The sequence below is a fragment of the Psammomys obesus genome, unplaced genomic scaffold, assembly GCF_907164565.1.
Source record: "Psammomys obesus unplaced genomic scaffold, mPsaObe1.curated_primary_1811, whole genome shotgun sequence".
Classification (NCBI taxonomy): Eukaryota; Metazoa; Chordata; class Mammalia; order Rodentia; family Muridae; genus Psammomys; species Psammomys obesus.
The window spans coordinates 34143537-34158882 of record NW_026592118.1 but is presented as its reverse complement, the minus strand read 5'-3'; the positions used below and the strand labels follow the sequence as shown (position 1 = coordinate 34158882).

At 40.5% G+C, this 15346-nt stretch overlaps 1 protein-coding gene across 1 annotated transcript in view; it reads left to right on the top strand.

Annotated features, from left to right (window-relative positions):
- Col28a1 (collagen type XXVIII alpha 1 chain) overlaps nt 1-15346 on the top strand; it is a 147626-nt gene that overhangs the window by 113588 nt on the left and 18692 nt on the right. Inside the window, exons 27-30 of the mRNA XM_055612840.1 lie at nt 11020-11088; nt 11562-11642; nt 11732-11767; nt 14262-14298. Coding sequence (XP_055468815.1) covers nt 11020-11088; nt 11562-11642; nt 11732-11767; nt 14262-14298 — 223 coding nt within the window. The remainder of the gene's footprint in view (nt 1-11019; nt 11089-11561; nt 11643-11731; nt 11768-14261; nt 14299-15346) is intronic.

Below are 15346 nucleotides of genomic sequence, written 5' to 3'. Positions count from 1 at the left end.
AAGATGTTTGCTCTACTATTCACCATCCATCAAAATGTTCAGGGTTGCCCTATGACGCTAAAGATGCTGCTAGGCAAATCATGTGCTGAAACCTTGGCAACCATGAGCCAAGCTAAGTCTCTCTTCCTGTAAACTTGTATCTCAGACATTCTGTTACAGCAAGAGAAACTTTTACTAACAAAGAACCCAGATGTCTTTCTAGGTCATGATTCAGCTTAACTCCAAGATTATGAAGAAATTTTGCTCTTTTCACTGCTCCTGTGCCCATTCTTGTCTGTTAATAAATTGATCTGTGGGAAAAAAAAAAAAAAGAAGAAGAAGAAGAAGAAGAGTAATTTGAAAAACACACAAGTCATAGAATCTGTTTGTTCTGCAAACTTACGCCCAGGGATTGAATATTGTGCTGAGAGGCCCACTTTCTGATGCTTGCATACTTGCCGTGGCTCAGCATTTCCTGCTGTCTTCACACTCCTGCTTAAGTGGCCTGTGCAGTCAGCAGACTGCATCTTGAGTGAGCCACAGTGGATTTTCTAGCTCGTGAACACCTCTTTACTGGTTTTATTCTGCTGTTTCAGAAGCCAGTGCTACAAGAGCTTTTCAAAAATTGACCCTAGACCCAGCTCCATATTTCCTGGCCCAGAGAACATGGTTGTAAATAGCTTCTTCTGTTGATTCTCCAATAAATGTCTGCTGAGCTTTTCTACGCATCCTTATTTTATTATCTCTTTTATATATCAAATCTTTGACATTTAAAATTAAAACACGATTACATAATTTTCCTCCATTCCCCTTCCCTCTTTCAACTTCCCCTATGCCTTCCACCTTGCTTTCTCTCAAATTTCTCCTCTGCTTTAATTGTTATTGCTACCTACACCTGCTGCATCTGTGCTGCATCGCTTGCATGTATACAATTTCAGGACCGACTGCTTGGTTTTGGGTAAACAATTAAGGAGCTTCTCCCTGTGGGATGACTATCTCCCTTAGCTCAACAACTCTGGACTTGTCTGTTGTTGTTCTTCTAGGGCTGGAGCTACACAGGGGTGGGGGGGATTCCCCTTCCACATTAGCATGTGTATTGGAGCTGTCCCTGTTCAGGTCTGGTTTAGGCAACCTTGTTAACTGAAGCATCCTGGGTAAAGCTTCTCTGTCATTTCTAGGAGCCACAGCAGAGTGTCTGGCACTTTGTCTCTTAAAGTCTTACTTGATGTTCCTTGAGCATTGAGTTCCAGGAGTTGTGTTGTAGATGTATCCATTGATGCTCAGTTTGAATTCTACATTTTTTAAAATTTATTTATTTTTTATATTAATCACAGGTTATTTACTTTGTATACCAGCCGTAGCCCGCTCCCTCACTCTCTCCCAATCCCACCCTTCTTCCCTCATCTTCTCCCTGACCCTTTCCAAGTCCACTAACAGGGAAGGACCTCCTCCCCTTCCATCTGACCCTAGCTTATCAAGTCTCTTCAGGACTGGCTGCAATGTTCTCTTCTGTGGCCTAGCAAGACTGCTCTTCCCTCGTGAGGGGGCTGGCGGTGGAAGAGCTCGCCATTGAGTTCATGTCAGAAATAGTCCCTGCTCCCCTTATTAGAGAACCTATTTGGACACTGACCTACCATGGGCTATATCCGAGCAGGGGTTCTAGATTATATCCATACATGGTCCTTGGTTGGAAAAACAGTCTCGTGAAAGACCCCTGTGCCCTGGGTCCAATCTTCACTTAGAAAGACAAATGGGATAGACATTGGATGTAGGAGAAAACAAGTAACAGGACAGAAGCCTACCACAGACAGCCTCTGAAAGACTCTACCTAGCAGTGTATCAAAGCAAATATTGAGACTCATAACCAAACCTTTGGCAGAGTGCAGGGAATCATATGAAAGAAGGGGGAGTTAGTAAGACCTGGAGAGTACAGAATTCTACATTTTTATCAAGAAATTTTTCTTAGTTAATCTAAGGTGCACATAGATAGCTGTGTGGTTTGTGAGGTTAAATAAGATGTAGTTTAGAATATATGGTCTTTCGTCAATTTTTATTAAAAGGTGGCCAACCACCATATCTACTCTTTGTAGCTCTATATGCTGTATAGGAATCTAATGCATACCTCAGAAGGTAAAAACGACAGGATGGACAGTTTCTACTTTGGAAATTTATAATAAAAAAGATGGATAAAATGTGAGAATCTCATACGTTGTATGAGAGAGGCTGATAGAAGGGATGCTAGTCATGGCTGGAGTGAGGAAAGATGAGAGAAGACTGCTTGGATGTCTTAGGAAGAGTGGTCCTTACAAACATGTTAGAAAAGGATGGCCTGGGAGAACAGAGGTCATGACACAGAGAAGCTGCAAGCCTTGGAGACTGAGTGATCAGTGCATGAGGGACAGAAGATGTGGCAGAGTATAATTTCTATTTTGATAGATTCGGTTGTGCAGAGGCTAGCATATGGAAAACTTCAGACCAGGACTTCAGTGATAAGAGTGGATATATAAGAGTGGATATAGAGATTTGGAGTTTATCTTTACAGGGTCACTACTAACATTACAGATGTAGGCAAGATTGCTCAGATTGAGCAATAATAATAAGAGAGGAGGAACCTGGCATATGTCTTGCCCAAGAGTACAAGGAACACCAAAAAAAGCACTGGAGTCATCTAAACCAAACAACCATGGTTGAAGAGATAGCTCAGTAATCAAGAGCCTGCCATATTCTTGTGGAAGACCTGAGTTCACTTCCTAGCATCCATGCCAGCAGGTTCCTAGCCATTGGTAACTCCAGGTCCAAGGGATCCAATGCTTGCTTAAGGCCTCCATAGCCACCTGAATCCACATACATATACTTAATTAAAATAAAATAAATCTTTAAAGGGAACCAAAGATCAAAATATGTGAGCTTCTAGAGATTCAGGTCAGGGAACCAGGAGACTACAGATGGCCAGTAAAGGGGTGTCACAAATATCCTTGTCCCTACCATAGCCAACTGCCATCAAGCCCACTCTGTCTCTTTGTATTTATCATTTGTGGTCCAAGTATATTTGAACGCCAAGATATTCATGAAATTTGGCAGGTTTGTATAGAGAGGTTTAGACAGAAGGGTGATATGAATTGATATATGCAGCTGAGACCAGCTGGCAAAACCCGTCAAAGTCGTGATACTTTTTGTACTATGACCTGCCAATGTACTTAATGCTAAACTGAGAGCAACTTTATTATTTAAAAAAATGAGAGTAAGTTCTGCCAATCAAATAGAAAATTGTGAGCATTGGTCCAGGAAGTAATAAAGCAGTCAGGCTATGTGGCTTCATTGCATTGGTCTGGGATTATTTGCAAATGCTCATCTGCTGCTTTCTTAACCCCTTCTTATCTGGTACTGGTCATACATAGAAACTGAAAGTAAAGCCTAAAAGTTAAGCAAGATAACTAGGGAAGCAGTGTCACCAAAGTGAGAATATTTGTTTATAAATATTTATAAACAAATATGCGAGGCCAATTTAGATATTTATAAAATTTTGTTCTTTTTGTTGGCTCTCAATGTTTCCTGAGGTTTAGAAGTTCATTACCTGCTTCTTCCTTGATAAGTCTGCTATCTCAAAACATGTTTTAATTAAAGCTGGTTTCAGATAGAATTCTACTGTAAGTCTAGTCCTTTATTAAAGAGCAAGAACAAAAACATATGCAATGAAAGAGTGATCAGAGTTCTAGTTTTGTATGTTAATCACCTAGCTCTTACGTTCCTTTCACATTAGAGGCAAATACCAATACAGCATTCTGGCCGTACTCTTGACTCCTTACTACACCAAAGGTAAATTGCATCTGTCATATTTCTCAGGTGCAAATCTCAATAGTACTAGTTGAAACGTGTGTCTTTAGGTGTGCTGTATGGTTTACGCCACAGCCATGCTTTGCCTAACAGCAAGGATCTGTTCTAAGAAACGTCACAAGGTGAGCTCATCCCTGTGTGAATGTTATAGAGTGTCCTATATCCAGATGGTAGTGGTCCATTACTTAACATGTCCTGTTGACGCAATCAAGACACACAGAAAACATGACATTTGTGAGTCTCCTGCACGAACAGCATAACGTACTGTCTTTATGGTCATGTTACAGTCATGCTGGAGTATACTCTAATGCAATGAATACATAACTAGAATTATTAGTATGTGAGACAGCAGCATGTGTTCATCATCAGGCATTAGGTATTGTACATAGCTGCATTGCTATAGTTTGTGTATGTGTATGGTATGGAGTTTGCGTGTGTGTTTGTACATGAGGGTGATGTCACATGTCTCTCCTTGATTGCACCCTAACCTTTACTTTTTGAAATAGAGATTCTCACTGATCCTGACACTCATCATTTTGCCTGGATTTAACGGCCACTGAGCTTCAGCGCCCATGTACCTCCACATATTCCAGCCCTTACTGCTACTGTTATAGATATACACAACTAAGCCTGCCTTTTCAAATGCGGTGCTGAGGGTCCAAACACAGACCTTATGCTTGCCATCACAGGCATCTTCCCGACTGAGCTCTCTCCTTAGCCCTGAGCATGCTATCCTTTTATTAATTCTTTAAATAATTTATTTTTGAGAATTTCATAATATGCATTTTGTGTTTTGAGCAAATCCATCTCCAATCCTTTCTCTTCCCCAACTCCTCTCTATGCCTTGGAAGCTGATTTCAGGTTTATAACTCCTGGAACTGTGAGATAATAGACAGGTAATGTTTTAAGCCTCTACATGCAAGGTAATTCATTATAGCAGTCCCAGGAAAGAAATATAGCCATCAATACTAATGTCAGCAGCTCCTGGAAGGTTCCATGGGTGTTTTTCTGAAAATCTCTTGCTGTATGTGGCTGCCGTTTCTTAGCTCTATACTCAGACCATGAACAATGAAGAAGCGCACATAGTAAAAGGTGCCAGATTGTCTGTAGAAACAGAATCCAAATCAACCATTGAATCTGCCAAAGTAAATGATTTCCTTGTCTCTCACCAAACACAATGCAACTTGATCATCATTTGAATGAAAATCAAATACAATGAAGCCATGCTTTTGTTCCATTTAGCCCACTGGGATTTTATCCTGGCCTGGTACCAGAGGCTCTGTGGCTCTACTCCGACAAATGCTTGCTTGAAAACATGTAACTTACTCACTGATTCTCCTCCTAAGCAAATAGGCTACTTTATCAAACAAACATTAGGCTGTCTTAGTGCCCAGTAGACAATGTTAACATACCAAAACGGGACATTCAGAGGAATCCAGTGCCACAAGAGAAAGGGATTTTAAGAAACCAGAAGCAGTTCATGATCAGGTTAGAAAGGAAAAACTGCTTGGGCTTCTACTCAGTGCTAAGCTAGAACAGAGGGAAAAAAGCAGCAGAGCTTGTATTTGTAGGGTCTGTCGGTTGAACTTTGGAAAGATAATTACTGTTAGAAATGTTGCAAAATCAGACAGAATTCATGGTAGCTTGAAACTGCTAAAACCTGATTTTATCACCTATGTATTTTTTCCCCCAGGACTATTAAGAAATTACAGAGAAACATAAATTTGCTCTTTACTCATAGGGAAACAATGCATGGCAGTTGCTACTTCTAGCAGCAGAATGTTATGATCAGAACTTTCAGAAAAATCAATACCCAAGTATCCGACCAATCTGGTTTTCTAGCTGTCCTTAGACAACTGCTTTCTCTTGAGGTGAACAGTATAATACACTGCAGAGACCAATAACAATGGAAATTTTCCTTCACATGTGAACTAGCTGTGCCCACAAAGCAGCACACAATGGTTCCTGAATCCTGGGTAAATCCCTGGAAGATACTCAGGCTGGTTGCTGGTCTGATACACTGTGCCATTCACCCACTAAGTCAACATCTTGGTACAAAACTGGCTTCTGTATTACAGATGGCAGGAAGTTTTCACTCTCCAGGTTTTTAATTAGTAATAGTGTTTTCAGAAAGGGGAGAGGCAGAATAGAATAGGAACAGAAGGAAGAATGATACTTTATATAAATCAATCAATCAATCAATCAATCAATCAATCCCAGGATGTTGTAGGACCTTTACAAAGTATTGAAGTTTAGACGTTTTCATATAACCGGTTGCATAATTACATAGAAATTGAAAAAAAAACACCCCACAAATAAACAAAAAACAAACAAACAAACAAAAAAACAAAACAAACAAAACAAAAAACCAGGAAGCCTTACAAAGTTCATCACTTTTCTTTCTCAAATCCCCTACAGTCCCCTCTCCGCTTAGAAGGTCTCTGTGGACACAGCTGAATGCTAGCCAGCAGCTTCATTTGTTTTCACTATGTAAACCAGCTCTCTTGGGCTCCCAGACAAGCCTACCCTTTTTTGTTTAAACTAGAATTTCTTGCCCTGGTTTGCCTTATTGATTTTAGCCCTTTCTCTTAGTAAGTGATAGAAAATACCCAGGAGGAGAACAGCTCAACAGTAAAATGGCAAAGGTGTAAAGATTAAAAAAAAAACAAAGCCAAGATGGTTTGTGTTTTCACTGACTAGAGCCTGCCTTCATGTTGTTTTTCTCTCTGACTTTTCAACTTTCCAGTGAGGCAGAAGGCCTGAGCCAGAATCCCAGAACAACTTGATCCATTTTCCTTTAACAATGGGCTTCTTTGTTACCTTTTCTAAATATGAAACCATATCCCTTCCTAGAGATAAAAACTTTTCTGTTCTACCTAAGAGGTAACAGAGAAACCGTGGGTGGCTTGAGCTCACACCTGAAGGGAAAGTGGCTGTGAGAGACACTCTTTGTTGAAATGTAGCTCTGTGTGTTCCAGCTCTCCTAACATTGACATTTTGCTGAGGCAGAAGTTGTAATCTGGTGGTAGATAAACACAGTGGGTGTACAAAACTGATTGTGTTCACCTGGGACAATGTTACTGCTTGTTTCAACTGAAGCTACATGGATGCCAATCCTGGAAACCGTAGAGAGTTTTAGAAATGGCCAAACTCTCCTGAATTCAAAGAGCAGAAATGTCCTCAAGAAGCTCATACTGCAGGCCGGGGAGCGGGATCCATGAACAAAGTGCTCGCCTTGCAAGCGTGATGACCTGGGTTTCATTCCCCGGGATGAGAAGCTGTGGACTTCTGGAATGGGAGTTGCAGAGGGCTGTGAGCTGCCATGTAGGTGCTGGGAATTAAACCCAGGTCCTCTGCAAGAGGCACGTGCTCTTAACCACTGAACCAGCTCTTCAGCCTCAATTCTTTCTCATTTTTAAAAGCTCCCCTGTTTTCTCTTTCTTTCTTTTTTTCTTTCTTTTTTTTTTCTTTCTTTCTTTCTTTCTTTCTTTCTTTCTTTCTTTCTTTCTTTTTTCTTTCCTTCTTTCTCTCTTTCTCTCTCTCTCTTTCTATCGTTCTTTCTTTTTGTTTTGTAACAGCCCAGGAAAAGGCACAGCATCACAGAGATCCACCTGCCTCTGCGTCCGGAGTACTAGTATTAAAGGCATAGGCCAATACCTCTCGTTTTTGGTTTTTTTTTTTTTTAACTTCACTCCAGACAGTGGCTTTTCCCCTGTCTGGACTTTGGGTCTCTCAGCCTCCAGAACCATAAGAAATTGATTGTTCTGTGGGTGAGCTTGCTATCTCACTATCCTAGTGTTTTGTTACAGCATTTTGAGCAGAATGAGGCAGTATGGCTGCGCCTTCACTCCCAGGCTTCCTGTACCACAGGAAGCTTTCCCCTGCCTCCCACCTGCCTCTCCCACTCAACCTTTCCACTTGCCTGTCCTTCTTTCCATCTCTGGAGGGTCCCAGGAGAGCATCCTGGGGGTAGGTGTAATCTCCCCTTATACCTGTAGCCTAACCTCTCACAACAGCCTGCATGGGCTGGTAGAAACCAGTGACAGATTTTTATCAGAATCCTACTTCCCATATTACACATAACATCTGATATTTCCATCACAGAAGGGTGCGCTGAGGTCCTCCTGTCTCTTCTTAGGGACCCAGGGTTTTCTAGGACATTGAATAGACTGGTTGTCCTACACCTACAGGTCCATGACACAAAGAGCTGTGACTTCCTTTATGCAGAAGGGCTTGGGAGTAGTTCCATACCTTCCTTACAGTTATGGAGAATGGTTTTCTTGGGCAATATTTCAGATCTCGACTGCAGATATCACAAAAGGTGTCCAATAAAGCTTTATGACTTAACTGCCTTTAAGAAGTGACAATCTCCCAACAAAGGGAAAAGCCATATCCTGAGGGAAAATCTCTGAGAACTCAATCATTGCCTTAGAGGTAGCTGCATGTCCAGGAGCCTGCACTGACATGCTTTCTAACGTAAGCATGATATGTATTGGAGTTTTTTGTTTTGTTTCATTCTAATAATGATTTAATTTTCATGTTTCTATAATCTGACTAGAAGTCAGAGATCCATTCCTCCTATGCCCAATAAAATATTTGGAAGGAAAACATTTATTTCCTTTCTTATTAGTAATGTAAAAAAATTAAAAGGATTAGGTAGCTGTGTGTAACACTTGTAAATCTCTTTTCTATAAAATAATCAGTTATCTGAAAGCTTAAAGCTATTCCACTAGTGATACAATGATTGGGAAGTTGTTTTGAAATGTGTATTTGATTTTATTTTCCAGTAGACCTGCTTTCTTACACTTTCTCTTATCTTGCATTCTATACCACGTTCCTGAGAAGGAATCTTGATGGGCCACATTCACCTCTGCTAAACTTAAGGCATAGGTTTACTTACTAAAGGCTTTTAGCCAGTTGATCTACTCTGAAAGTTTTAGGAAACCATTGAAGGTTTGAAAGGAAAATTAATGGTTACGAAGGGGAAAAAAAAACCCCTTCATGATACAGAGACACAATTTATTAACAACTATAAATTAAAAAGTTTATATTAGGAAGCATGTCAGTACAGTATTCTGGACACCCAGCTACTCCTAACCAGATAATTGACCTTCTCAGAGATTTTTTTCCCCCCTCAGGATATGGCTTTTTACTTTGTTGGGAAACGATGTAATTTCTTAAAGGCAGTTAACCTTTATTGGGCATCTTTTGTGATATCTGCTGTAGAGATCTGAAATATTGCCTAGGAAACAACTATTCTGCATAATTGTTAGGAGGCAGAGCTCCTTCTGGGCCCCTCTGCCTAAGTGTGCAGTCCCCAGTGATGATGCTCCAATACATCCTAGCCTCACAGTGCTTTTTACTATTCGTCCTCCTTTGGGATAGGGACAAAGATAAGCACAAGTTCCCTTTGGATGCTCTTCTATGAACATGTTATCTCCATTGTACCTGACCAGGGGTCCTTCTGGACCACTCAGCACAGACACCAGTCTGAAGTATCATGTCAGTATTCCAAAGCTACCTTTTACCAAGTGTCTCATTGGATGAAGATGCCTCCCGTTCACTTCCACAAGACATCAGAGGGAACAAACTTAAACTGTGTCCTTTCCTGAAATGTCTTTCTTAAGCCTATACATTTAATATGTGGATTTTTTCTTTTTAATTAAAAGAAAGGCTAGTAGAATTTCAGGCAGCTGTCTCCCTAAGGTTCTCCACATCTCTCTGTGGGGTGATTACCTGGTCTATAAGCTAACCCTTCTAACCTTAGATGAAGTGAGATCTACTCCCACTGAAGCCTATTTTCTGGTAAGTGTGAGGCTGGTCTGTGGTCTCTATATTCCTGCCTACTCTTTATCATTTTACATATGGTATTTAGCTGGCACCAGTTTCTATGCAGTTCTCAGACCCTATTTCCAGATTTCTTAGTGGAAAGAGAGAATTAGTTCTTGATTGTAAGCTGAATATTATCAGTCCATCCTGCTAAGCTGAAGGAGGATCACAACTTCTCAAGAGTGAGTCATCTTAGGTGTAGCCATAGCTTGCATGCTACACAGGCATTCCTTCCTGCGGGGCTCACCATGTCACAGCCTTTGGCTTGGCTCAAGGAAACCAAGATGAAAAGACATTCAGGAAACATGTTCTCAACGGTTGGCCAGTCTAAGGAACTACCCTATAGAAAACAAGTTGGATTTAGGACCAAGAGTAAATTTATATACTTGCAATCTATTCAGATATGAAGGAATTCCCAAAGTTAAATTTCACTGGGTTGTGAGAGATTGACTCATGGAAAAATGGACATTTTACCTCTCCTTTCACCTCTCTTTTTAAGCTAGTCTGGGGTTCAGGCTAGTGTTAGATGATGCCCACTGATGATTCTCCTTGGGTTAGTTAGGATACTTTTAAGAGCATGACAGAAGGGAAATAAAACAGTCCTGAGAGTCCAGTAATTTTCCTACTTTACCACAAACAAATCACTAGCTGATCCAGAATTAAGTAAGGATTTTAAATAAACTCCTAGGAACATAGGTACTATGACTTTGTGAGTTATTAGTGATTATTTCTATTTCATGGTCTAGTCCATGTGATATCGTTTTGCCCTCGTGTATTTTTGGCATGAGATGGTAATGAATCCTGCCTGTGGTTATACATTATCAGAGATGCAACTGTAGCCAATTATATAAGCATCTCCTTAGACTTGACTGGAGGGAAATGCTGTTTTATGTTTTCTCCTCATCATTAAAATGTGCTTTTAGCATATTATAAATATAGGAAAATACAAAAATGAACTGAAACACTGGCTATTTGTTAACAAGTAATTGTGTATATAGCTTTATCTTAGCTCTGTCTATCTATCTATTTATCTAGATATCTATCTATGTTGCTTTTTGAGACAGGATTTCTCTGTGTAGTCTTGGCTATCCTAGACTCATGTTGTAGACCAGGCTGGCCTCAAACTCACAGAGCTCTGCCTGCCTCCCTGAGTGCTGGGATTACAGCTGTGTGCCATCTCAACTAGCCTATATTTATATTTACATATTTATATATCATCTCTCAAAATTATATAATAGTGTCTCATGCCAAAAATACATGAGGGCAAGATAGATAGATAGATAGACAGACAGATAGATAAATGAATTTCTAACTCCCTAAATATTATGAGTTATTCTGAGGAATTAATAAGAACACCTCTTTCTTATATCTCTATAGGGGGAGCAAGGACCTCAAGGTTTTCCAGGGTCAAAGGGCACAATGGGCCATGGCCTTCCTGGCCAGAAGGTAAGTGTATCAGGATCAAAATAAAATGCTTAAGGTCTCAACTGGTTAGTTGGCCTTGCTTTTGTCAGAAATCTCATGCTTCCTGACTCTCCTACGACACTAAGAAAACAAAACAAAACCTATCAGTGGTTAAATCTAAATACCCTAGCTTTTCTTCTTACAATGTATTTCCCCTCATTCTTCAAAGGCAGCCAGTAAGAGAATAAATCCTTACGGCACATATATAGAAGACACCAGAAGCCCCAGGGACCTGGTAAATTATATAACAGTTGAGTTTCCTGAAGGCAATGAGCTTATCAGAAGGTGTCTCCATACCTCTTAAGTGGAAATAATTTTTTTCCTATGTGTATTCATGTCAACAGAACTCTAAGTCTTCAAAGATATTTTAGTTGCAACAAGTCAAAGTTTAGTATTTTTTTTTATTTGACTTTAGTGTTCACAGTTTGAGTTTGTCTTTTAACCATATTCTACAGGGAGACCATGGAGAACAGGGTGATGTGGGAAGGAAAGGTGAAAAGGGAGAAATCGGAGAGCCCGGATCCCCAGGAAAACAGGCAAGATGTGGTTTTTCAAGCCTCACTGTGGCTTTACATTCTCAAGGGGGTCCAGCCTATCCTGACTGTTACTCTTTTCCACTAAGTAGGGGTTACAAGGACCGAAAGGAGACCTGGGACTTACAGTGAGTAACTATCCTACAGGGTAATTGAGGGGTCCATACTTGCAGAATTACTGTATTCATGTTGAAGCTCTAAAATTATCACTTTTTTGCATGCTGGGTTGCTGGGTTTAAATGATAGTGACTGCTGTTCGGTCAGAGTTGACGGGTGCATGATGTAATAGCACCTGGAGGAGGAAAAGAAGCTGTGCGGAGATGTATGTGGATGCTCCCTTTCTGGCCCCTCCTACAAATGATTGGGTTGCTATTATCAGCAATAAGGAAGCGATCCTCTTAAGAGAAGTGAGAGAGAGAGGGCCTATAGGTTGAAAGGCTAGCTAATTGAATAGCACAGTAAAGTCATAGAGTAAGTGAAAATGCAGTTTCTGCTACAAATATAGAAAACATGCCTTTAGGTTGGGATAGATCCTTTGGTTTATAAAAGGCTGAGAGATGGCCAGTGAGATGGCTTTGTGTGTAACGGTGCTTGTCCCCAGACAGTGCAAGCCTGATGACCTGAGTCTGATTCCCGAAACTTACATAAAACTTCCTATGTACGCTGGAGCAAGCGCGTCCCCACCTCTCCCTGCCACTTGTCTCCTTGTCTCTCTGTCTCCATCTTTCTCTTTCATATACACACAAGCAGAAGAGTAATAAGAAAAATATTATCACAACAGTAATAAATTTAGAAAAATCATAAGGCTAAGCATCCTTGCTTTGGGCAGACTGGCTTGTGGTCTCTGTTTAAACAGCCACACGTACCACAGAATTTCTTAAACCTGCCTGTTGTTGAGACCATGCCTTGGAGCATCAGAGCTTACCTCCTACAGCCATCTGAGCGTCTTCAGGTGGACGTCCCTGAGATGCACCAAACGTACTGAGGCTCAATCACCCAGATCCTACCTGACTCTGTTCATTCCTCCATAGCCCAGAGCAAGCCCACAATCATCTTCTATTACCCTCCCTCCTCCTCTCCCCATCCCCTTATTTTAGTTACACGTCAAACAATCAAACACATTTTTCACCATTTGGAGTATGATTAGGTAGTAATAATAACCCGTGCTATGCCCGAAATAAAATGAGTTTCCTTCTTTTTGACTGTTGGGGACATCAGTTCTCACAACTTCTCTAAAATCTAGCTCTGTACTGCTCATCAAAGAACCTTAAAGGTGACCATGCCTTTGATAAAACTTTCCAGGATAATTAATAATATGAAAAACAAACTATGATAGAATGTTAAGTGAAAATATAATCGTAAAGCTTGATGTTTGTTTTCCCACATGTGAAAAGTTAAATAGAAAGCTGCCTGTTGTGGTGTGCACCTATAGTCTCAACACCCAGGAGGAGGGTTATAAGTCCCAAGAGAGCCTGGCCCACATAGGAGACCTTGTTTCAAAGAAATCAGATGAAATACTTAACATTTCTCCTTTCTAAATATAGTAAACACAAATAAATACACTTTCCCTTTTGGCATGCATTCTACTTTCAAATTTATTAACTGCCTCTGACTGTGGAAAAGGATGGCAATGCCTAAAGAAGAGAGACTACTCTCCACACCTTCCTCTGGTATAACTTGATTAGTGGAACCTGGCATCACACTGAGAAGAATCATTGTTTATTACTCAGTTTGTTATAAAACTATTGTTAGATGAAAATAGCCTCCATTAATGCTGTTTAGCTAAGCTATAAACATGACACCAGTACATATTCTGTCTCTACCACAATTGTGTTTGTTATGTTATTTGTTCTTTAAAGTTTCGCTTTGTGTCTGTTAGTTTTAAATTACTTTGGCTCTGCTGTTCTTTCCTGCTGAGATCTAGGGTTCTGGTAATCATCGTTTTCAGCTCCATGTTTTTATCAGACACAGACCCTGCCCTCTGTCACCATCACTTGTAACAAGCAACAATGTGCGGCATTGGTAGGCTTACTTTGGGAAGCTCATTCTGGGCCTGTCTGATAGAGCAGACAGGCAACAGGACAGGGAGGGGCTTTTGGAAGGATGAGGAGATGTCATAAAGAATCAAAAAAGAATAGCGGAAACTGAGCAGGGGACTGAATGTTGGAATAGAAAAAGGACCAAGAATGGGTACCTCTAGGTCTTGGCATCTGCTTTATTGGCTAGCAGAAGGGCTAAATCATTTTGTTGCTTTGCAGCATCCCAGCAGAGGCAGTACCTGGTGGGTTTAGACCTGTGCACATTCACTTCATATAATCTGCGTCATCACCTTAAGCCCCAGAAGCTGTTATGTTGTCTAATACCCTGGGTCCCATAGCTGATGTGTACTGGAGTTGCAACTTAAGATCTAAAAGTCAGAGCTATTAAGTTGCACTATTGAGCCTCATTTGGGATATGACACATTATATCCAACTTTCAACTTTTACGCTATTTTGTTTAATTTTCTCCATTAAAGGAGTGAATCAAATGGTCCAACACCAATTCTCAGACATATCTCTCTTGATCATAGGAAACATATTATACTCATAAATTTAATGTTAATACATTTTTCTTTTTTCCCAGAAAGAAGAAATTATCAAACTTATTATTGAAATATGTGGTAAGATTTAATTATCAAGACAGTGAAATGCCCTATACAGTATCAGCCCCACTGTGTGCTGTGCTGCTGAGCTAATGTGGATCATTCAAGAGATACGTGCACATAGTTGGTGGGGAAATGGGAAGCTTATCTGCAAAGTCAGTGGAAAGTGATGAGGTGACATTGAAAGGGGGGCTTTAGGAACCCTGAGAGGCCTCCTTGTTTCTCAAGGCTGTTTAGACAGTGGGAGACAGTGGGTAGCAGGATCTTCATAAGCACTGTGCTCACCCACAGTCAGGGACTACTGAGCTTTGAAAGAAAACTGACACAATGGAAATTTGGTTGCAAGAGCCCAACAGGCACCTTGAGAGTAGCCAATGACTATCACATGTTTTTCCCTAAGCTGGGACGTCTTTCCAACCTGAGTTTCAAATGTGATTTTTGCAAGTGTGATCTGTCTCACAGGCAGAAAGACTTTTAGGGGTTCACCTTGTTTCACAAGGAAATCTGAATTCTCCCACGGCTGACACTCTAGACGCAGGGCTACCAGAGAGAGGGAGTAATGAAAGAGATCAGCTTTAGCGAAGGTGAAGGCAGTAATGATGACTTGTATTTGAAGCAGACAGAAGCAAGAGTAGATCCAAATCTCAGCCCTTCTTTGTCTCCTAAGAACCAGTCCGAGACCTTCTCCGGTAGAACAATGCAGACATGGCTTCTGGGTTGAACTTTTGGGGACTCTGCCTCTGAGTGGTTGCTATCAACCAGCATTTTCTGGAATCCCTCTTGTCAAAGGGCTCATGGGACCTTAATCTTCCCATCAATTAAACACTTTTATTCTGTCACTTTATCCATCTGGCATACTGGTGAGCAAATCTCCAGTTTTGCTTAAAGATATGGGTGAAAGTTAAAATAGCAGCTTTGGGTTGTAGATTAAATACAAAGTATAGAATGAGGAAAGCACATTTATTCAGGACAATAGAGAAATGGAACTAAGGAGGCTTAAACACAGCATACTAGGTGTTTATATATATATATATATATATATATATATATATATATATATATATAT